The 25,378-nt window shown below is 37.9% G+C and overlaps 1 protein-coding gene across 1 annotated transcript in view; it reads right to left on the minus strand.

Annotated features, from left to right (window-relative positions):
• Nucleotides 1-25,378, minus strand: part of FHIT (fragile histidine triad diadenosine triphosphatase) — a 535,025-nt gene that overhangs the window by 388,440 nt on the left and 121,207 nt on the right. The window contains exon 2 of the mRNA XM_068202109.1: nt 6,492-6,613. Coding sequence (XP_068058210.1) covers nt 6,492-6,591 — 100 coding nt within the window. The 5' untranslated portion in view covers nt 6,592-6,613. The remainder of the gene's footprint in view (nt 1-6,491; nt 6,614-25,378) is intronic.

Genomic DNA, 25,378 nt, shown 5'->3' on the forward strand with positions numbered 1-25,378 from the left:
AAGCCATTAGACAAAAGTGGAATTGGGATTTTTTAGCTGAATTTTAGTATTTGTTAGCAATCTAGTCAAGAAATTTAATTGTACAAATCCAACCTATTATGACACTGCTTCCAAGCCCAGAGATCTCATTAGTCTCCACACAGTCAGGGTTGAAGGTTGGTTCAACATGTTACTAATAGGAGACTCCTCGATGCCACAGGCTCCAACCTAGGAGCTTCTGTCTCTCCCTTATGTGGCCTTACACAGCTTTTCTAACATCTCTTCCAATGTAGGTTGTGCTACAGCCTGAGAAATTCTTACCACTAATCTGCTGAATATATGTAAATAAGTGATTTAACTGGTAATTTACTCAATTTGCAAATAGGCAAGAAATACTTCTGATCACATTACTTTCATTTTTTTCCTTTCTATTTACAATACTGGCACAAAGGATTTAGAATGGGATTTTCATCAGTACCAGTATATTAATGCAACTATAACAATGCAAACAGAATTGTATATCCTTATGGTGAAGGACATCCTCTTTCAACAGTCAGCACCTTCCAAGCAAGACAAGATTTGAAGGGAGAGAAAGCATTTTTATCAGACCAAATGAGACAGTTGAACTCCATCCCCACAAATAAGTCATACAGACAAGCCTTTGTGCACAGAGCTCTGAATCTCTTATCTTCAGAAGCAGCATTTCTTAATGCGAGTCAAACACCATCCTTTTGTTTGTAGACTGCAAACAAAATGACTCCAGCCCTGAGATAATTAACTGGCCTCTATCACCAGCAAGTTCAAGTGGCTTGCATACACAGAGCGGATCAGCCGTTCTTTGGGCTGTTGGAGGAGTGCCCTTTTCCCAGAAGGGACCAGGAGAATACAGCAAAGCTGCTCTGTTGGCTTGGTGCTTCCAAGGGCACAGTCCCACTTCCTTGTCCTCTTTACAACACAGCTGAATTTTGCTGAAGGTTATTGAGCATAGGAACTGTTTTTCTTACACTCATTTGTGCAAGTAAATATTATAAGGCATTAATAAATCCTACTTGAAGGATCAGTAAGGAAGAGGCAGGGAACAGCTTTATTTGGGATCTGAGGTAAAAAAATTCAGGAGTTTTCACCAATATACAACAGCTTCAGATACTTACAATACATAAAGTCTGAATTTCCTCTGCATTCCTGATGAAGAGATATATTCTATACTTCCTCCTAATTTTCAAATAAGATGCATCATTTGTGTCACTTCTTCCCATTCATGAGGTCTGCTGCACCAGCAAAGGAACTGCATCTGCTTCCTAATGCCCTCCTCTTCTAGACTGATTACACATTTTGAAAATTTCATCTAAGTAGTCCAGGCCTGATTGTACCAAACAACATTTTGTTGTCTCCATTGTGATTCCCTTGCATCTCCAGTCTCCTATTTAAATTACAAAGTCTTTACCAAACCCCTTTATTTTTAGCTATTTGCTAAAGAGCTAAATGGAACATGACTGCTCCTTAGCATTGTGCTAAACAAACTAATAATAGTAGTAATATATAGGAAGCTTCTGTAATGAGCACTAAAGAAAATAGTACTTTCCTACAAGATTAGATATCTCAAGCAAGTTGTTGCAAACTTGCAGTGTACATTATTGGAATATGTAGATATAAACATATATTCTGCAATATAACTGAATTTTATTTTCTTAATCTTAGTTTTATGGTAAATATTAACACTTATTTAGGCTGAAACCCATAAAATTCATACTTTCAGAGCATAGATATAGATATGATATATGTGTAATGTACAAGTAAAATCATAACAGCAATTCTGTAAGTTTATGAAGAATTAAAATTTCATGTACAAAATAAATACCATGGTTTTCAACCAAACTTGTGAGAGAAGACTACTCTTCTTTCTAGTGTGCTACCTTCAGTGAAAATTCTGTCAGGTCCGTAACTAAATGAAAATTACTTTGAAAATATATTAAGTGACAATAATAATTCTAAAAGACCATTTCTATTTAACTGCAATACTTTTAAGGAAAGCATTAGGAAAATATTTGTGGCACTACAGAAAACATCAGTCTGAAGCAATAGAGCCGTTGTGACAGCAGATGACAGGGAGCTCCCAGCCAGACAAACTGTGCAGCAGAGCAGATGCTGCTCTCACATTGCCTGACCCTGGATCCCGTCCCACCCCTGCAGCAGACCAATTACACTGCAGCTCGGGGTGTTAGCAGGCTTTGAAGGGAGCATCTGGTTCAACGAATGTTTTCTCTGCTCATTAATAACAGGAACAAGCAGCAGCAACTCACAGAACAGCACACGGCTTCGGCAACAAATAATGACCATTACCTCCATGTAGGGATGAAGGTGCCAGAAAACATTATATGCTTTGGGGTTTTATACATGGTCTATTCCCCACAAGCAGAATAGTTTCTGGTGGGAAAACTTAGATATCTATAAAAAGAGCAGTACAAAATAGTCCAGCAAAATTCGGTATATAACAGTTAAACAGTCTTCCTTCTTTGTTTCCGTTTTGTTGGTTTTTTTAGATGGAAAAACGTTTTCATAATCAATCCCATATGAAAAGTTGTTGCAAAGTGTTTATTCTAATTTATTATACACATACATGTGCCCTTAGTAAGGGAGCCAAAGTGTCCAGAAATTTCTATAAAATTACTTGGTCCGAATAACCCTCAGTTTGCTGTTCCCAGCTGGAAAGACTGTTCCTTTTAATAACCAATTCAATAAACTGCTGAAAAATGCTTTGTATAATATAGTATTGCCATAGATCTGCTGTTTGTCTCTGTCATTACATATTGCATTCAATCAATTTACAAATGTTGCTGTGTTCCTTTTGTGCTAGCTCTTATGGCATCCTGAACACAAATCCAAAGATCAATACCTTGTCTACTGAAAAAAAATGGACATAACTAATGAATAATTTTAGTTATAATAAAAAGTCCTAGTCCCCAAATGGATTTTGCTAATGTTGAAATTCATTTTTCATATTTAACACAAGATGAAAATAAGTACCCTGCACAACACCATGAGAAAGGCAGTGATAAAAACCAGTTCATATTTATTGAAGATGTGAGCAAAATCACATAAGGCTCTGGTGAGGGGCTAAGAAAACATCAATAAAATGGTAGGTCATTCACAAGGTATTTGTTACCGTATTAAAGCACAAAAAGTCCATGTCAAAGAGCAGACAGAATTTATTTCAAACAGCACCACAGTTCTGCTCTATGGAGCTGTGGAAGCAGCAAGGTTCTGAATGAAGTAATTCAAGCAAGAAGCCAAGGAGAAGCTGAGCTCATGCTGTTTGCATGAGCTGATTCAGTTCATCTTGTGCCTTTTGTGTGACAGAAACAATGCATTTGCTGACTATAGACACAGCCCTGCACTGCTCCAGCTATTGAATAGCTGCCTCCTCCAAAACAACCACAGAGCTGTTCAAGGGAGCCACAAGTGACTGCTTTTCACAATTACCCTCTGCAAGGCAGCAAGGTGACAGATCAGAGAGGAAACAAGGACCCTTGTAAAAAAGGGAATGGGTACCTGTATAAGGGTATCCCAGCAAGCTTCCAGAATACCCAGCTACCTCCTCCCCACTCCCAAATTTACAGCCTAGTTGTGCACTGAATACAGTATCTGTGTTCCCACTCAGACTCTTGGCTCTGCAACAATGCCAGAAAGTCATCATAAAAGCACACTCCAAAAACCAGTATCTCATTAGTCAACACTGCCCCCAATGCCACGTGCCTTCTGCTCTGATATCAGACGAGGAGAAGGTGAGAGCAGAGTAAATACAGACCCCTTATTATTACAGGTGTTCAGAGACAATGTCTCCAGACAGCCTGTAGTCCGACACCTCTGAGTCTTTGCCTGCTAGGCGACAGCAAAGGGACTGGATGTCCTGAGAGGAACAGGCACTAATCCTGCACCCCGACCACCCGCAGCTCTCCTCTGTCTCCTTGTGCCAGAAGAGGTTAATGTTTCCCACTGGCCCACAAATGTGCACATTGTGGCTTGCACACTGAAAATTCCAGTTCAATGTTGGCTGTCTCTTACTCAATAATAAGTACCCAGCACCTTCCTATCCAAGAATCTGCAGTAATCACTCGAAGGGATCCCAATACAAACAGGTTCCTGAGTCTGTGAACTCGGTGCACCCATTGGGCAGAAGCCTAAGGCAGGGAAAAATGAGGCACCTCTGTCCAGGAACAGGAGAACCATTTCCTTGTCATAAATATTGTATTCTTACTCTACCTAATTTTGGACTGTTAGCACAATTTGCCTTTCAAATGCCAAGCTAAATTCACAGGATTGGCAGCTTAAAATAAACAAAACAAAACTTTGCAATGTGTTAAGTGAACAAGCCTGTTCAAGTCACACTGAACTCTACAAGGCCATTGTGACAGACTTTTTCCTGAAGAATAGTTTTATTTTAAAACTATTACTGCAAATTCATAATTCCAACCCTATGTTCTGTGTCAAGATAGAATTTCAACCTTACTAGTTAATTAAAGCCACCACCTGGAGTGATCTGGCTTTCAAACTGATTTCCTTTGTCTCTCTAATTCACATACATTAATATTTTATTTTCTACTGAGAAAAAAAATGTCACACATGTGCCAAAGACAAGGCAGATAAAATTATTGCAATAAAACAAAGAAAATACACTTCTTACTGCCAGGTCTCAAGATGAATGCTGCATTATACAGACACTTTAAAAGGCTTACAACTGCAAATTGCTCTATTTTACATACTGTATTCTAGCCTTTACATCAAGATCTCTCCTAATTTCTTCTTATTGTAATGAGAAAGGAAGAGGGTTGGGTTTTTATTACCTGAACATTTATTCAATGGAGAAACAAAGACTACATTATATATTACAACACAAGCTATTAAAACAATGTGACACTATAAAATACACTGCAATACTCATTATGGGATAACAAAACTAAACCCTGAGCAAATAAATGTATCTGCCAAAAGTCAGCAATAATTATACAACAAGAGTTTATAATCTTTAATTATTTAAGAAGAAAAGAAGCTTGTAATAATTAAGTTTTATAGGCTTCTCAACTTGGCATTACTAGGTGATCACAAAAGAATGCTTATCTGAAATACTCTATTTTTAACAGATGCAATTGTTCACTTAACTGATTAATTAAAAAAAAATAGTCAAATATTGTTTTTAAAACCTGCCCTCACAGAACAGATAACAGTTTATTTACTCTCTGATCCACACAATGCATACAGCAACTGCTCAGGCACTTAGAGGCCCTGCATCACACCGTGACTGATGTAACACTGTCTTTATATAGCTTTGAAAATGGTTTTTGTTCTGACAAATCTGTAAATCACCCTGGATTTACATCAGGAATTTCAGAAACTTGAAGATCAGAAAACCTGTTAATTTAATTCATTAAAATATATTGGTGAGACAATAACACCTCTAAAGCTTGTATAAAGTCTGTGCATCTTTGCGTGATCAGACTTCTGGTACACACAAACACCATTCAAAATAGGTGGAGAGAAAAATTCAATATTGAACAATTATAATCTACAGAAGTGATAGGAGGAAAGGAAGGTTCCATATTTCAGAGGGAATACATTTTTGGGTTTAGAAAAAATCTATTAAAATTAACTTGATTTCAAGTTATGAAAGAAACAACCTAAAACTACAAAACTAAGAAGAAAATTTTCAATAAACTCCAGACAACTTCCTTTTTTTCCCAAACACAGTCATTCTTTGCCTGAGCTCTTACTAAAATTTTATCATGAACCTCTGTAGAAGTGATCAGTCTTGATTATTTCTGAAAAACTGCACTTTCAGCCACTAAAATCAGCACAAGTTACAGTGCAGCAGAATTTTGACTGGAAAATAACACGCTACACTACAAATAGGTGCGTTGAGTATCTTGTATAATCAATTTATAATACAGTTGCAAACTCAAGAATTTTACTTACACTGTGAGGCTTCATATTTTCATCGTGAAATGTGCGCACTATACAGATGGTTTATTTAATCCATTCCCACCTAAATTAATCAAAGCAATCTGTCCCCCCCAAAAAAAAGTCTTCAAAGACTTCATACAGAATTCTACTGGCATTTGACAAATGGTGTACGTATAGCCAGGAAAAGTTGAAAATGCTCCATAAAGAAGTTACCAGATCTAAAAATAAGTGACATTATTAAAAGGGAAGCGGGATGTGTTATTTAGCATAATATGGAATTTAAACAGCACCACCTCCAATAGACTTTTTAAATGCTTTTAGTAGCACCTGGTTGTTTATATATCTTCTGTGGTGAAAAGGTCAATAGAAATTCACCTCGAAGGTCACAGTTGCTAAGCAACTGTTTTCAGCAGTTCTGCAACACTGATCAAGCATCTTCTGATCAAGCATCACTGCCTGGATTTGGAATAAACCCGTGTCGCGTCCTACCTGGCCTTCCAAGCAGGACCTGAGCGTGTCCTGCTTTTCCCAGGAGCACAGCACCACGGAAAGGATACGTCCTGGCACCACTGGCCTGCGGTTCACCAGGGCAAAGCACAGCTCCGTCCTCAGGAACACCACTGAGGGCTTGATGAGGTGCTGCCCAAATCTCAGCATGGCCAGGGTTGATCTTCAGGGTCTGAAAGAGACAATAGTTAAGATAATTAAGGGACTGACTCTGCCTTTCCAAGCAACAGGAATAAAACAATCAAACTGCCCATGCAGCTTCTAGCAGAAAGTGCCTCCTGGGCTCATCAAAGCATTGGGTGTCTTGGAACGGTTCTTACATCTTCCTTAAAATGATCATGTCTTTGAAGGAGTGGTGGAAAAGGCTTCTTTCCAAAGCAAAAAGTTTACATATAATTTCTTAAACTCTTCTTTCATCATCTTCATGGGGCTTCAAAATTCTAAGGAATACAATTTCTCCCTCCCGTTTTTATTTATCCTGCATTGTAAATATTTGGGTCATATGTTCTTCGAAAAGCACAAATAGGATTTCACATTTTTTCTGCCACAGTGCAAATCGGTGCACACAGGACTTTTGAAATAAAACCACATTTTCTTAATCTCTTCATTAAATACCTCAACTGAAGAAATACTGGCAAATTGAAGAAAGTTTATTTAGCCATTTTCCATCCATGCTTTCTAGCTTGAACAACTGGAATGTGAAAACAATCACTGCCACATTTTCTCATATAGAAAGTCAAAGAATTCCACTTTCATTCACTAAAATTTTTTCTCTTCGTGACAAGAATGAAAATCCCTCTTAAATAGCTACGGCACAGTTCCAACTGTGTCTATTTTAGGTCTTTAAGCCCTAGAGTATTTAAAGTATTTAATTCAATCAGAAATATCCAAGGTACCGCAGGGTGAAAAATGAAGAAATGACAAATTTCATGTGACAATACTTCAGACACATCGGAAGCATTATACTCACATTACCCAGCCTGAACCAAATGACTAATCAGGAAATTCAGTTTCATATGTTGTCTGAGACAGGGAAATCTACTGATACAGTCATGGAGGGTCTTCTGTTGCAGTTCTTTTCTTGCAAGATTACTGTGTACAGTAAGGCCTAAACTTTGTTCTTAATATAAGAGATTTATCCTGATTTATCATCCCACTTGTGTTGCAGCATATATCACAGTTGAGACAGCCACAACACACAGAGTATCACCACACTATTTCAAAAGGCTTTAAGCATTCCCCCAGAGTAACACCACACCACTTCAGAAGGCTGCAAGCATCTGCCCTCCTTGTTTTTCAGCCCAACCTTTTATCCCCTCATGTTCATGCCCTGCACTGTGTGCCCTCTGTTCCCTTTGGTGCTTGCTCAGTGCCCCTGGGCACTCCATGGCTCATTGCTGCCAGTGCTGCTCACCTGCTTCTCACGGCTGGACCCACTGGGGATGAGGCTGGGCTGCAGCCCCACTCCCAGTCACCACAAACTGTGCCTACACGCTTGTACCTGCTCCCATAAAAAAAGTACATATAACAACCCCCTCTAAGTGCACACACTTTGAAAATGTCTTTGAGAAATACTTGTTCTTCTAAAGGAACTTCTGCCTTTGTAGCAGTCTGATTCCACAGAAGAACTTAAATTAAGGGCAGCAGATGCATCTAATCAGGGTTTGCACCAGAAAAACATTTATAAGTCTTTAGATTTAGATAAGATACAGTAACAAATAAGATTACTACATTTCCATGTAATAAACATTTTCTAAGCAGGCACCATGTCTTGTTTTATTTTTGAAAATCACAGATGAAAGGAAATGCTTGAGCAGACCACAGAAAAGTGGAGATTTTAACTACGCCTGTTTCAAAGACTTCAAAACGTTCTAAATTCCTTTCCACACAAAGACAACAGAAGATTAAGTGTCTGAGATGTGTCCCTTAGCATATATTAAGCTTGAAAGTTGACAGCATACAAAAATCAAGTCTCTTTAGCTAATAGAAGAACTGCTTAGCAGAGAAAACACCTGCTATATCTTGTACTGATGCTTGAAAAAATAACTATGAGGACCTTCAATCAATCTGCCTCATTTCTCTTAAGCAGTCCATCAGCAACCTCCTGTGGGGGGGTTTCATTCTGATTAAAACATGCAAGAATGTTTTTACATAATTCAGTAAAGACACATGGTTGTCTTTGTAATGAAGAAATGCTACTGACAAAGGAGAGAAACACATTCCATAACCAGGACTACCCTCCGGTGAGGAAATGGTAAGCTGGTGTCTCCAGAAGATGAAAAATCAAATGTGCCACCTGCCCTTGCACCTGGAAATGCCATGGACAAAAATCAAACTACTTCTGATGACTCCTTGTTGTGTCTTCCAGGACACTGATAAATAAAGGTACTGTCCAGAGGCACAGGACAGACTTAAGCACAGAAACAGGCTTCAAAATCACAAATGCTAAATGTAAAATATGATGATTTGAAATTTGACTTAAGGAGGGAGAGAACCTGAGATCTGGCAATCAACTGGACAAGTCCTCTGGCTGATTGCTGCCATAAGCAAAAACCAGCAAAGAGTAGCGAAATAAGATTGGTGACATTTTGTTGCCTGTACTGTGTTTTCATCATGAACCTACCACATGATATTTACTTACTTTACTACCTGTTTTGTTTTTAAAATACCTGGAAAAATCAGTAAAGTAAAAGCACTAATATCGTACCTCTCCTTGCAATAGTTTGAAGAGTCACATTACAGCCCAAGTGGGTTGATGCAGAATTACCAGAACATTAAAAAATCTAATGCATAGAAGTAAAGCATGTATTAAAACTCTTTCTATTTGTTTACTATGCAAAAATGTATCCGAATAATGTATTTCTATCTCTTGATTCAGACTAAATAAATGTGTTTCAAACTAATGCATCAGTTGTACTGGTTGTGCTGTGTAATACTGCAGACTAACCATTGCTACTCTCTCCACTTCTGCAAAGCGATTATGAGAGACTTTTACTTAAACAATTATTGACAATCTATTATATATTACTTAGCTGCCTTCTGCCCTAGTGATCTGCTGTGTTTTTCTGCACAGTACAATCATCTGTGCTCAGAACCAACACAAATGCTAAAAAATGCATTAGGGAAATAAGTAATGGGTACAAGTGAAATATCCATGACTGTGCAGCAACACACTACAGCAAGGCTGGAAAATTCCAGAGTGTTGCCAGGCAGGAAACTGCTAATGGCAGAGCAAGTCTTTAGTCATCTGAACTCTACCACTTATTGCTTGCATGGTTGGTAAAGCAGCAGGAATCAAAAGAGCACAGGTGTGTGCACAAGGCTTCCCAATTCCCAGACTGGAATGACCACGCTAAGTCTGTTTCTCCAGGGATTTCCATTTTTCACATAAAGAGGAGGTCAGCGCCAGACAAACTAGAAACCATACATAATTGGTTAAAGATGTTTCCTCTTTAATGATGGTAGCCTTTCTAATCCCCAGTAATAAGGAGGACAATTACACAGTAATGTTAGAAAATGAAAGAAATCCATTTCTGATTAAATTTCAGCCCAGTTTAACACAGTTTCTATTCTGACTATTCAGATGAAAAGTGTATTTACTCTTCTTCATATTGCAGATATACATTACATTGCCTATTTCATCTGCCTCATTTTCCTAATTAAATTCCCTTCAAGCTGTGTTACTGCAGTTGTAGATGGAAATACAGTATTAAAGGCTAACACAGCAAGTAGAGTAATTTTACAGCCACAACAGACCTCAAATCTGTATAATCCATACTAGGAAAAGATTTAAAAAAAAAAAAAAAAAAAAAAAGACACTGGAAATCTACATTACACCCTGAAGAAAAAAGTGTGAAAATTTAAAAAAAAATCTTGAGATACACTGATGTGTTTTCAAATATTTTTATAGTTTTGTAAAATGATTTTTTGCCTTTTCTCTTGAATACCTTTTATGTATTCCCAGTGTCTTTAGCATATATATTTGTAATTCCTTAAGTCTGATAACTTAGCATAGTCCTGGTATTCTGTTAGGCCAAGAGACCAAACATCCTAAAGGCCTCACAACTGGGGGCCAGAAAGCCTTATGCTATCTTGAGAAACCAAGGTCCCCTCTAGAATATATCCTGTGAAGTAAAATTAAGCCCATCTAAAAGGGAATACTTTGGGATATGAAAATATCATGCTATTCATTCAAGCCTCTCATTGGGGCATCTTTGTTGAATATGCAAATTTTCAAGGTCTATAAAATTGTAAGCATGATCTACCCTGAATGTGCATTTCAGTGCATTCCACCTTGGCCAAATGTTGCACCATAAGGATCCTTATTAAATGCCAAAATAAAAGCCTTTTATCCCTTAACCGTGCCTGGCTCTCAATTTTAGATCCAAGAAAAAGGCATCATAGGCACATGGCATTTCCCCAGTCTGTATAAGTACTACTCATATATTAAATGTATTTTTGAGAGGAAATCTATACACGACTCAGTTTTCCAGATTTATTCAGTTTCGGGGTTAGGGGCTTTGGTTTGTGCTTGAGTTTTTAAACAGCATAAGCTGTAGAATCATTTGTGTCAAGTACACAGCAAGAACTCTGAACAGAAAATAAGTTTTCTTCTGGGCAGAAGGTAAGTTCACCTAAAAACAGGTCCATAGGACATCAAGACGGGTGCCTGCTTGTTACATGTCATCACTAAAATCAGAGACCTGGAAAAGTGCTGGAAGTTTGCTGACTACAAGGAATGATGGCAGCAATTCTTTAATGTTCTCTTCCTGCTGCCACAGACCTCCCCATTGGATGCTTAATTGAGATGGTGTTGGTACTCCAAAATGCCTCTTTTTTTTTTTTTAATACAATTACTCCTCCTTAGAACAAGGTGTTGAGATCAGCACCTGCTGGGAACCAAGCTCAAGGCTTTTGCTGAGAATCCCCTGAGCACTGTTTTAGGAAAGCTGCACATCTGGTTGTAAAGGGAAAAGAGCAGAATGCAAAATGGGCTGCTAACTTCAAATGTGTGTAATAAAGGAAACCAATTACAATACCATTATCTCTCTGTGCTAATAGAAAGGACTGGTTTAGAAACAATCCCAGGAGTATTTTTAAATTTTAAAGTTTATTTTACCATATTAACATCACTTCTTCATGAATGTTGACAGTCCTGATTCCAATACTCAATTTCACTGTAAAAACAGTGCAAATTTATGTGGCAAAACAAAAACTTCCTACTTTCTGATTTTCTTTAAGGTTTTACAATTTTTTTTTTTTTTAATTCACCAAGATAAGAAAACTTGTGTTACACACTGTAGTTAAGGGAACAAAGTACCTATATCCTTAAATTCATATTTGGCATTGCCCCCTCTCAAAGGTTTGGTTATGGGGAAAGTGATACTCCTACTTAGACATCTGAATTCTGCACCATATTCAAAAAGTAATGTGCAATGAAGACCCGCACTGCAGGCTACCTTTCCTCTTTTCATGTGTTGGAATTTTTTACTTATTCTCTCCTCTCACTGCCACTTTGTAAGGAGGAAATTCACACAAGTCAGAATATTACTTATTTAACTCAAGGACCTAGCAATAAATGTGCTTGTTGCTAGCAGCCAGGATTTGACATTTTCATCAAGAAATACCTAAAAACACTAATAGAAAGAAATTATTTTATTCTAAAATCACTTCGTTTTTCTACTGGCTCCATGTCCCTAGAACAGCTTTATCTCTCAGCACCCTTCACTCCCACTCTTGCACAAAATTTAACTACATATTTTGTGCTCTTCCAGTTCCAGAATATGGCCTCTAATTAAAAATTCCTCTCCCTCTCCGTGAGCCAAAACATCACATGCTATGCCTTTTCTGTTCTGAAAAAGCCAAGAAGAATTACAAAACTAGAAAAGGTGCTCCTGTATCTTTGACAGCCATAGCCTAGATTCTCTCCATGGGGATGGTATTTAATGCTCTACACGACGTTGAAGGGAAAAGCTTGTGTGGATTATTTTTCATTTTCACCACCCACAGAAGCTACTGAACAGCAAGCCCATTAAATGTGATGCATGTAACCAATCCTGTGGTGCTGACAAGGACCGATTCCTCTCATCATAGACAGATTATGATGGACTCCAATCCACTACACATGGCTTCCCCTGCTTAATCTAGCAGGGAAGAAAACATCAAAATTATTACTGTTTAAATAGATAGCCATTTTCTTAGCATGGTCAATCAAGCTAAGTTATCTACACTCAGAATGAAAATAGACTGTGGCCTGCTGCATAGCACCTCAGCACCTTCCCGTGTGTCATGCCACACACATCCATCTGCAATCCCACAGCCTTTGCCTTGCAGCTCTGTTCCCTTTCCCCTGAGCTGCACCAGCATTCCCCAACCTCTCTGGGACAGGATTTTCCTTTCTGCTCTCAGTCTCACCCCTGAAAAACCCAATGTTGTTGTTATAGTGGGTTTTCCTAGGGCACGACTGTGACCATCATGAGAACTGTCCTTTCCCCTGCCTGGCTGTGGCTTTTGGGTTGCACCAGTGGGCCCAAGGAGGAGACTGCACAAAGCTCCCTGAGGGAGCAGCACCAGCCCTGAGCACAGCACCAGGACATGGACAGCGTGAGGGACCTGAGGGAGCTCTGAGGTCCTAAGAAAAACCAGATAGTTCCCAGTAGTACTGGGTCTGACTGGGATGGGCTTTTGTTCACAGGAGCCAGTACAGTCCTGCAGTTTGGTTTTGTAACCAAATCAGTACTGATATGACACCAATATTTTGGCTAGTGCTGTACAAGGCTTTCTCTTTTTCTCCATTCTGCCCATCACCAGTGAGCTGATGTACATCTTCACCTTTGGCTCCTGATAGGAAAGCTGCATTGCCCCCAAACCTGTCTCAAAATACTTCGTGCAACCAGTCCAGCTGTCCCATCAACTCACCTAAAGCAGAATACACACAAAATTCAAACAAAGCACTGTAGCCTATTTAAAAGCTATAGGTCAAATACAAGCGTTCTCATTGTTTGTGTACTAGCATACACATTTACTTCTCAAAATTATCCCTCTTTTGGCATTACACATCTTGGTACTAGCATACACATTTACTTCTCAAAATTATCCCTCTTCTGGCATTACACATCTTGTCTACTGCACCTGGTCAGGCAATGTGTGGGTACACACAGGCAACATGTACATAAGTCTGTCCTCAGTATCCTCTTTACCAATTTTCTGGTCCATCATCAAGACAAATGTTTTAAAGACCTCTCCCCTGCTCCCAAAATCCTCACAACCACCTCAAAAAACAACTCAAACTTCAGATACCCAGAGCCATGTTAATCAAGAACAATGCAGAAACCTAAATGCAAGTGAGCAACCTTGTAGCAACACTGTAAAGCAATTGCAACTTTGACAAGTTAATCAGCAAATGCAGAATCAAGCTAGACATCAAAGGCAATATAACATCCATAATACATGGAGAGGGCATTAATATTTTTAAATGATGTAGACGTAGGTGGCAAATTCATTTCTACAGCAGGCGTTTTGGATTACAAATTAGGCCAACTTGGTTTTTTCTTATAATTCAGGTAAAGAGTGCAAAGTTATAAACAATAAATGAAAAGGTTTGTAGAGGCAAAAGAGTTGTATAATACATTAAACTTGTAGAAAAATGAGGGTTTAGAAGAGTGGTGAAAGCACTAAATAGGCTTGACATTCTTCAAGTGTCCATGTGTACACTGTGTGCCTCAGAAGATGACTCATACAGCATTTAACCATGCTGAGAAAATCAGTCTGGCAGTGGAAGCCCTTGTTTGCCTCTGTGCTGAGGTAACAGCCAACTTCAAATATGAGGATTTATTTCCAAACATCACTTTGTTGTTGTTGTTTTGACATCCTAGCTAGACCTGCAACTTTACTTTCTTAAAAAACCTTTCACAATTACATGAAATAAGATTGGTGTCTTGCATTATCCTGCAGTAGGTTTATGTCCATTTTATGCCAGAATGCAAGAACTCAATGCACCACAATGTTACAGAAGTTATCTTTCAAACAGAATTCCAGTCCCAAACTTGATCTAGAACTTCTCACAACCTCTCTGCTCAAAAACTGTGCCCATTTTTACTGATATTAGCAGAGGTAATCTAAGATTACACCTCCTATCGTTATCAAAAAAAAATTCAGCAGGAATTCAAAGACAAGTCTGATAATTATGAACAACTCAAAACCCATGGACTATATCTGTGATTTTAAGGAGGATGTTTTGTGAAACAGAATAAAATCAATCAAAATCAACCATTCACTCTCAACAACTTCTACCAAAAGAACAAAATACATACAAAACCACACATATGCAATAAAATAAATGATATTCACAAATCCTTCTTTAGTGTTAATCTTCTAGAGAGGGAGGATGGAAAAAGAAAAAAAAAAAAAGCAAAACAAAACAAATACCATAGCTATTATCCTGATGTATGGAGAACTCAGGGGTCTGATTTTGCCTCTGCAAGTCATTCTGATGAACGAGACCTTTAGTGTTGTAATAACTGCTATGAGTAATGGAACAACCAATGGTTTTTATTAAGAAGGAACACTGAATAATGTATTACCAACACTAAGATCAAGGGAAAATACATTTTTATTAGGGAAAAATATTAATATCAATCATGCCATTTTTTAAAGCAGAGAGGTGAAAGGCAGAAAAGGAAAAAATTAAGAAAATGCTTTACAGTATGCATTAAATGGCAGAAATTATACCATGAAAATCCTTTTTCCTAGTGTGGCTACCTAGGGCTACATTACATGGTAGAGGAGCAATAAGAAATTGTGACATCTCTTGAGACATACAAATGTAAGGAAAAGTCTACCCCAGCAAAAAGAGAGATGGGGGAGGAAGCACATTCCTTTTGAAGTTACAGACTAAGAGAGCTGACATAATGGAACAACTAGGAATGTTCTTTTGCTGAACCTTCAGTGGGAAAAAAAGGTGGCTTTAGAAATGGGGAGCGAAGAAAAAGTTGTTGTTTTAGCTTTTTTTATTATTACTTATATTGCAATACATAAAATCACTTTACAGGCTTTAGAAATGCATACCAAGATTAAGCCTTCCCCTGAAGTTGCTTCCTATTTCCTCTGAGTGAACAAAATTTGGACATCTATAGTGTTGAACAACAGAGATGGGGCAAAGAGAGCTGCAGAAGACAAGCTGCAAGGAGTTAAGTGAAAAGATTCAAGGAATAATCCTTGGGAGAAAAGAGTAATGGTTCTTCTCAAACCTTTATGGTGGTATAAACCAAAGCACACTCAGAGAGAGAGAGAGAGAGCACAGGGTGTGCTATGGCAAAAGGCTGGCCCACACAACTCAGGGCCAGCACAAGTCCAGACAAAAAGAAGTGTGGCATGAGCCAGAAATACTGGATGATGATTTTCCAGTTACAGTCCAGAATTTTATAATTTCTTCACTAAGAAACCAGCCACATCACTTCCAAAAGCTCTCCTGAATCAGTAAACACTTTTAAAGATTTATTTCCTGTATTTTGTTCTTTTGTCCTTTTGCCCAGAATTTCATTCTGAATGCAAACTTATTATTATTAGACCATGGCTATTTGGTAATATTATGAATTTGAATTTATTATATTTAGAGCAATTCCTGCGAGACCTGAGTATCTCTGCAAGCATTTCAGCGTGCTGAATTAATAAATGTATCACAAACATTCAGAAGAAAATGCAGACACCAGACTTAGTCTAACAATTCCTCAGGTATATGAATGAAAATAGACATTTAATGAAAATTTATTGTCAGATTTACATTTATATATAGCTAATAATACTAGATAGTGGCTCCTTTACATTTATGTACAGCACATTTATGTTTATTTCTAGATGTTGGAATCTTTAAGACAAATCCCATTAGTTCTCATTTCATCACTTCATATATGTGCTTGCTCTCCAAAATAAAACTACTTAAACCAGATTGCTCCATGAACATTGGAATTAATGAAGCATCATTTCAAAGGATTTATGTCCACAAGTTTCCTCCACAGAACAAGAGCCCTCTACCACAGCCCTGAGTGTATCCCAGGCAGGTGATTCCAGCAGAGTTCCCAGGGTTACCCATGTGGGAGCTGCCAGCCCAGGGCTGCACCCTGGGGAGCAGCAGGGAGGGAAAAGAGGCTCCCACCATGCAAAGCAGGTCAGGGCCACTGGCCAAAAAGTGGGCTGTTACAACTGTACAGTCTAATTACAGAACTACCATGGTACACATACATATCTAATTATGTATTAACACAAAGTAGGAGTGCTGCTCTGTTTGACAGATATTTTTGAAAAAGTTTATACTGTACTCACTGGAAAAATGCAATCTGGTGTGAGATGGTCTTACTATTTCTGGTTCATCTAAACCAGTCAAATTGTGGACTGCACGCAAAGAACACTTTTCTAGGTTTAACTTTCCCCCTCTGCACAGGTTTTCCCTCTGATTTTCCCCAAATGCTTTCTCTTTACTTGACCATATATTTGGGAAATGGCAAATACCATTCCTGCCTTCTGGTCACTTCCCTATTGTTCTCAAAGAAACCTGTGGCAGAAATCAGAGCCTTCTGCATTTTTGTACAGAGCACTGTGAGGGTCCTTGCTGAACAAGGTAATGTTGAATGATAACTGGGTTGCCAATAAACTGAAAGAATAAGCAAATTTTGAAAAAGGAACACACTGTCAACACAGCATTAAAGCATGACAGGAACCTACTTACAAATTTTTGGTTAGATTAATTCTAAACACTATGACTTCAAAAGATTTAGGCAAATACAAGCAGTATGATTTTTTTTTTTTTTGCGAGAAGTTTCATATCTGGTAGCAGAAAACAGTTATATTAAAATACAACTATTTACTGAATATGACTTCTTTTCATAAGATATTTTCTGCTGAGAGAAAGCTGCTTGCAGTGCCTGTTATGTAATACATACAGGCATTAGATTTATGCCAATAGGATACTATGCCTGAGAAGTTTGGGGTTACATTTTCATCTCAAGTTGCTCTTCAGGAATCCTTTCCCACTAGACAGGTGCTCTTAGCAAATTAATCACTAAAATCTATTAAACAGTCTTTTGGCTTCACTAGGTTACTTTCAGAATCAGGCCTTAAGACAAGTCCATCAACTCCTTTGACTGATTTACACAAGTAAGAGAAGTTAAAGATGATCTTGTCAATATTCGTAAAGTCAAATTTCAAAATCACTGATGTAATAAAGCATTTTCTCCACTATAATACTAGAAGCAGAATTACAGAGAAAACAAAACCAAATGTGATAAAGAGCCTAAACCACCATTTTCAATACGCTAGCCTGCATTGTCTTTGGTAAAAGATTAAGAAATCCTTAAGAAAAATTATATAAACATAGGAAATTGTTTAAGTGCTCATTATTTTTACAAATGTGTTATTTTCATTTTCTTATTCATCTAATTACTGTATCTGCATCATTCTCCTGGTTCCTTTTTGCTTCATGATTGCCAAATAGCCTGAAAAATATGCCTTTTCATCTATCTATAACTACCATAAGGTTCTTCATGTTTTTTTCCTTTTAGAAAACAATCTATATGATTAGTTTTTAACCTAGAATCACCATAGAGAACTGCATGAGTCACATCATCGAGCCATAAACCAAGCAAATAGTTTTGTATGGTTTTGCTGTATTTCTGGCTTGCTTTCTAATGCTGTATCACTTCAGGCATCAACAAAAAATGTTTTAGTGTTCCTGCCTTTAACTTTTCAAGATTAAAAACCATTTATGGTCACATGGTGGATTGGAATAGCTGACAGTATTATGTTCTCATTTTTCTGTGAACTTGCTAACATTTTAAGCAAGAATTGGGTGCCAGATGACTGTTCTGCAACTAATTGGGGAACAAATTTTTGTATGATTTACTGAAAGGTCTTTGGAGCTCCTTGCCAGCCAGGGTTTCTAATAAGATGCTCATGAGTAATTAGAAATCTATAGACATGATTAAATCTTAATCTGCAATCTGCAGGATAAATGTTTAGGCTGAAGTATGGCAAACTGGCAGAGACCTCAACCAGGGACTCCTCTGTAGCTCCAAGAATTTGGCTGGCATTTGTCAAAGCTGAAACTCTGATTTATTTCTGAATTCCTCCGACTCCCCTGGACAGGTAACTCATAAATTTGGCTGCCAGCTCAGTGCCACAGCCCTGCACCCACAGCCCTGACTGCCCCAGTACTAGCATATTTTATAGAAGGTAGGCATAAATGGTTTATTTCCAATGAAAACTTTGGACTACCATTGCACTTCTTAAATAATGGATGCGATTTATTATTTAAAAGGTGATTTGCACAATACACATGTACTACCCAAGCTGCCCAGTAGGAAATCATACTTAGTCAAGTAAAGTTCTCACTAACTTTCATTTTTTCCTCAGTAGCAAGCAGTTGTTCTGTAAGTAATGCCACAGCAATACCATAAAGCTCTGGGAATAGCTGGCTCTCAGCAGTCTGGAAATGAATACAACTGTAAACAAACGAGACTTTGAAACTACTGAAAAATTCATTTTCTTGTGTTGTTATAAGAGACGTTTTGGCTTCCTGAGTGCACTTCATAGCTAGGAGAAAACTCTCCAACTCCATACACGCAGGGTAGCTTCCCAGTTCCACAAAAGATATGAACTTGGCATGAGTAACGTAGTCTAATAAAAATCATTGTAGGTTAACATTAAAAAGGTGTTTAAAGAAAGGGGTTCTCTAACTATCTACATAATTGTATCACACCAGCCACTATCCTGGTACCTTTCTTGTTGAATCTAAGAAACATTTCACTTCTCTAATCATTGTCAGCTAAAGATTTCAAAGAGCTTTGGGGAAATACAAAGAAATATGTATCTAACAGATAAGAAAACAAAGCAGAGATACACTTTGAGGAGCACAAAATGATACAGTGAAATCTTTTTTCCCTGCTCAAATTAACACAACCAAGATTCTCAAAAATTAACAGAAACACTCACAAATCACTATGTTTAGCCTTTGTGCAAATCTATGCTGCTACTTTTAAAGAACTATGAGGAACTAAGGGCTTACCTTGAATTCTCTGTGCTACTCTATAAGCAATCAGCAGGTGTAAAACAAAAACTAGCATAGAATAAACTGCCAGTGGAGAAAATGAACGCAAGGAAAATCATGTAAATGTACTCAGTATACAAAATGTGGACACAACACATAAAAAAAACACCCATTAAAGTTCTCCCAAATAGAGAAACAGTATTTTGCTAGACTTGCTCACAAATCTTCCGGTATGTAGAACATCTTCACAGAGGTAAGAAATCTGAATATACAATGAAAATAAATGAAAGTTCATTTGGAAAGATCCTCTTCATGTTTATCAGAGAGAAGACAGTACTATCTTTGAGGCAATATGGTTTCTCAAGTAATATTCATTCCCCAAATTAACTGGATCACAAATTCCAATATTCCAAATTAATCTTTCTCCATTGCAAAAATCAAAGAGCCAAATTGACAAGGATGAGAATTCAGATGGCTTGTGTAAAGCCAATTTACATGCAAGCATTAAGGAACAGTCTTTAATAATGAAGTCATATTAGAGTTTTCAGCAAGCCCCAGTGCCTCATTTTTGCAGGTGATTCACTGAAGATTTCAGAGAAAGCTCCGAGTTCCTGTGTGATACTGCCCCAGATATCAAGTACAAAGTTTTCTTCAGTGATAAGTAGTGCCATGTAAATGTTCAGTTTGCAGCCTTGAGCTGCTGGGGAAATTATCCAGCCACAAGAAGAACACACCTGATGCTGAAGTAGCAAGTGGTGTTTTCTGAGCACAGAACATCCTCTGTGATCTGAAGGGTGCTAAAATCCAATCTTATGTTCTAAAATGTACATCCAAATTTGGTGAATTTTTCTGACCTTAATCTCTGTCAGTTCCCCATCTGTAAAACAGAGATAATACCACATCTCTCACTGGGGCTTTGTGGAGATAAATTTAATTTAAAACCTGTGTAGCACTTGGATACAGTAGTGATGAGCAGCACAGAAAAGCCTATGAGGAAATTAATAATTCTGACGTCTGAGCAGGGTCTGAACAACGTGCTGCAAATAAGGCTTCGGGCCACATATCAAACACTCAGGATACAACAACACCTCGAAGTGCAGCTCATTAATTGAGCACTGTCCATCTCGTGCAATGAGCAAGGAAGAAGTTTTCTGGAAAATATTATATGTTTCAGGTAATTCTGATTACTTCATCAGAATGTATATGTGTAAGAGAAGTTGAATTTCTGTTGCAATGCCAGTCTTAACACTCTCTTCTTGTGCCTGCTTGCCTTTGCATTCTTAATAAAGTACTCTTCATGAAGTTTATGCACGTAACATTTATATAAAAAAGAATTATCATCTCATTGTGAATCTCTGATTTCCATGCACAAGTGGTAATGAAAGAAATCTTGGTTTAAAAAATTTTCATTAGAAAAATAAAATACCACACTTGCCTAGGCTTGGTAAATTCAGCAGGGCTTCCACTGAATTTCCTCTTCAGTTGCTTGGAATAGTCCAAGTATAACTTCTGTTCACACTTACTGTGCATTGCCATAAGAAACTTGGGAAGGGAAAACATATCAAGGCATTGTCCTTTCAATTTAATCCAAGGCATTAAGTTTTAATCCTCAACAGCAACAGCAGCTGACATGTTCCCCTTGCTAGTTCCTGTGGAAGTAAATCAGGCAGAAATTAAGCTAGAACTGCACTTGGGAATCACAGAGTAATAGCATCTCCCCAGCATGCTCTCCAGTGCCTTCTTCCTCATGGAAAAAATCCCCTCTGCACTTGCAGAAGTAGGTGATGGTGCTTTTCTGCTGACAACCTCCTGCTCCAGACTGCACATACTCAAGGCAAGGGATGCCACTGTGACTGCCCTGGGAGAGCACAGCGCTCCCAGAAAGAGCCCTACACAAACAGCTCTGCCACCTGACCAAGCCAGCAGACTCCAGGAACATGGACAATTCCCTGACTTCATCCTGCTGACATCTAAGTTGTTCCTTAAAATCCAGAAGAGTTACATCCAGAAATGGAAAACCAGATGCAGACCCTGCAGCTCAAAAAGTTTTATAGAACTCAAGTACTAAAATAGCATAATGTATTCAAACTAGAACTAATTTTGTTAATACAAAACAATATGAAAAAATAAAGTAGATTTCCCAGAGACTACTTGCAGAAACCTTTAAGAAAATGATACTCCCATCTCATTAATTTCATTCACGTATGATCAGTGCTCTTAAGCATCCCCAAGAGAAGTAAAACCTGTTATATTCCAGCTAAAGTATCTCTCTTCAGAGAGTAATTAGCAGACATTTTTTGTTCAAATCAACACCAAATTCATTCTACTTTGTGAACAAATCTTTCATAATATAATAAATATACAGGAATAAGAAGCCAGGTTTTCTACCTAGAATATGCCATCTTCTCAAAAAAGCAACAGAAAGCCAACATCTTTTAAGTACTTAATTCATCTTTTAAGCACTTAAGTACTCAAATCAAATTTACATAGTGATATGCCACATTCTCAGATAGTGATGAAGACAAACATCTGTGTGTTATCAGTATTTGCAAGGGTAGCGATTTTTGTTTCACTTTGCTTACAGAAGGTCTCCAGAGATTTTCACACTGTTGTGTATCATTTCAGATTTTTTTAGCTTTTTATTTAACTAGTTCATTGTTGATATAAGTTGGGACATTACAGTTTCAACAGCAAAATATTAGGTACTTGATCAAAGTTTGAGATATGCCCTAAAATAATTAAATTTGTCTTTAGCAAATACTATATTTGTGTTTTGAACAAAACTGCTGACTGAGGCTGATGAAAATTACTCCAGCTTGACATGAATTTACAGACATGATACCTAGCAAGGGACTTCCCTGGAAATTTTCTAATTTTCTTTCACTAATGTAGAAAAGGTTTATTTAAAATCTGCTAGAATGTACTGAAGTACAGATTCATATAATATCCTGTCATACAAAATAAAGGGAAAATACAGCTGAGAAATCTAAGCTCTGGCTTCTTGAAATGGTGACAAGTTATCCAGAAACTAGTAATCTTTTAAATGATCTAACATTTCCTAGCAAAAGGAAAAAAAGAAAAAGCCACAACAATCTATAATTTAATCACACAACTAATAAAATGGACATACATTCCTCACTTCATGAGCTTTTGGAAAAAAAAAAAAAGGGAAAAATAATTCCAAAGAAAGCTTTCTCGCTTTTTCTTTCTATTGAAGAATTTAATTGCCAAGAAACCAAATTTCACTAAACAGCAACAAATGCACAAACAATGCTACAAAAGCACTATGGAAATCTCCATGCATTTCAAGGGTATGACTTGTAAAAACTTGAAAATATCAAACACAGATGTCATTGCCTGCTAGCAAATTTGCCTTTTCCAATGACAAAGTGATATGAAATAAAAAACTTTCATCATTAATCATAAAAAAAAAAATTAAAAGATAAATTGGCCAAAATAAAGTAATAAACAAAACCCCTTACCTTCAAACTTGACTTAGCTAACTATTTTCTCTTTCTGACAGCAATGTAACCAGCTAAACTGGGCATTTTCCTCTTCCCCCAGCATCAGAAGATCAGAAAATTGAAGGTGAAGAGAGAAGGAGTAGCTCATTCTATTGGAACTCCTATGCTGTCTAGAAAATATTGGCTGGAAGGGAGATCCACAAGTGTCAACTCTGACCTTGGGACAACAGTGGACAGTGGCAAACACGTGATCATTTCAACCATGGCTTTGGCCTGCTGAATCTCCAGGGATGGACATTCCACAACAATATTCTTCCAGAAACAATATTCTTCAATATGGAGGGAGGGAAATGTAGTTTATGAATGAACACTAAAGAAAAAAATCCTTAGGTTTCCACCAAAAACATCGCAAGCCTTATGGGGCTGCAGGTTCTTATGTTAGATATGTATTATCCCCTTTAACTTGTTAGCTGGAAAGAGAAATGCAACAGTTACACAGCAACTCCTCCAGTTCCACATGCAGCACAGTCAGAAGCTGTGACTCACCTGGGTTAACCTTAAAGAATGAAATGCTGGGCTTTGCTCTTTTAAGATGTAGGACTAATACTCTGTAATTCATTGTTTAACTGAAGAATGTGTACAGGTTGCCATGGCAATGGCTAATCCATATACCTACAGCTGAATATTTTACTCAAAATTATTACTTTTACAAAGGACTCTGATTTCCATCTCTTCAGAATGTACAGCACAGGATACTGCAGCTCTAAATTTGCTCAGGTGCAGCCTCTCAGCTTGTGCCTGTGCCCTGGACATTTGCACTTTTAAAGTAGGCAAGGGGGCTTTGGGGGCTCACTGCATCCCTGACGACAGCTACTCTGTGGAATTAGCAATCTGGGATGAAGAATCTCAGATGAAGAAGTCACACGATCTCACAAGCAGTCCCTGAAGCAATTGCATCTCTTGAAATGTGATTTCAAACCCAAAGTAATGTGGGGAGCAGCCACATTCCCCCTGGTGAACACCTGTAGTTCTGTGCATGGGGTAAACAGTGCAGTGATCGCATTCTGTAGGAGATTCACATTCTGGAAGGAGGGATCCTGCTTGTGCCTATCCTATGCCTACTCAGGTAGTAACCAAGTGACTTTGTTTACTGGGCTGGGTAATTTTTTTTAACTTGCAACTTCTACATGTCCATAGAGAACACCTCGCTAAATTGGAAACAATGTATTTATAGAGAGAAGAAATATGTGTGACGTATTCTTCAGAGCATCATACTCCTTGGGAGAATTCTGAAGACAAGTCAGAGCATATCAGTAGTGTGCATTTATTTTATGCACATTTGCTGCACACTTACGTATATGCCTACACCCACTCAACAGCAAAGGAAAACGAGGCAGTTCCACTACATGGTTTGTCATTATTTCTGAGTTGGAGAGGAACCTCACTAACATTCCAGATGTTTGAAAGGCCCTCTGTCCTTCCCACACACTGGTATTGCCCATCCCTACTGAACACACACACACACACTCAAACATTACTGGCTGCAGAGGAAACAAGCCATGGCAGCAGGAGGCAGAGCTTTTACTTTCTCAAGTTCAGAATGCAGAATTTACCCATCCCAGCACAGGGAGTTACGGAAGAGACAGAAGAGAGCAGGATGACAGAGGGATCAGGACTAAGCAATACTTTATTCCACAAATAGATCTTGCTAATGCATATGAACAATCAACTTTTCCCCAGAGGCCATCCTGTCCCCCAACAGACCAAGGTATGGAATCTAACAGGACAAATATTGATTTCCCCAGAGGAATTAATTTTTCCAAACACAAGTGAAGTATTACCTCAAATCAGCAATCAAACTGCAGCAGCAGCTTGCATTTAAAGACACTTAAAAATATTTTACTGCAGTGCATAAAATATGTAAACATTCAGAACAGCCTAAGTGCAATATGTATTCACTTACAGTCCTTGGGTGTACTAGATGTAAGGGTTGCCATATTTAAGTATTTCTGAATCAACAGAGTTTTAAATTAACTTCTCATTTTATTGTGGTTTAATTACTAAAGGCACAATCCAAAGCCTTTTCACAGGAAGGGAAAATTACCATAACACTTCAATTGACTTGAAATATCTTCTCAGAAATGGTACTTATCACACCAATATTGTAGGTTCAGTCTTCCCTGCAGTTGTTTAGTGCCCCTTCACTTAGAGAAAGTTAATGTAGGTAAATTTTCCATAATTTATTTTACTCTTTGAAAGAATTTATAGCCTATATGCCCATTTCATCAGTCAGTGGTATAGATCTCCCAGATGTGAGACTCATATTTGACCCATATTAAACTGATTTTAATAACATCAAGTTACCCAAACTTGAAGAGGAATAAAAAGTGGATTATAAATGGGTATGCCTAATGCACTCAAGAACACTCAAGAT

This window comes from Anomalospiza imberbis, chromosome 11 (assembly GCF_031753505.1).
Source record: "Anomalospiza imberbis isolate Cuckoo-Finch-1a 21T00152 chromosome 11, ASM3175350v1, whole genome shotgun sequence".
NCBI classification, from domain to species: domain Eukaryota; kingdom Metazoa; phylum Chordata; class Aves; order Passeriformes; family Viduidae; genus Anomalospiza; species Anomalospiza imberbis.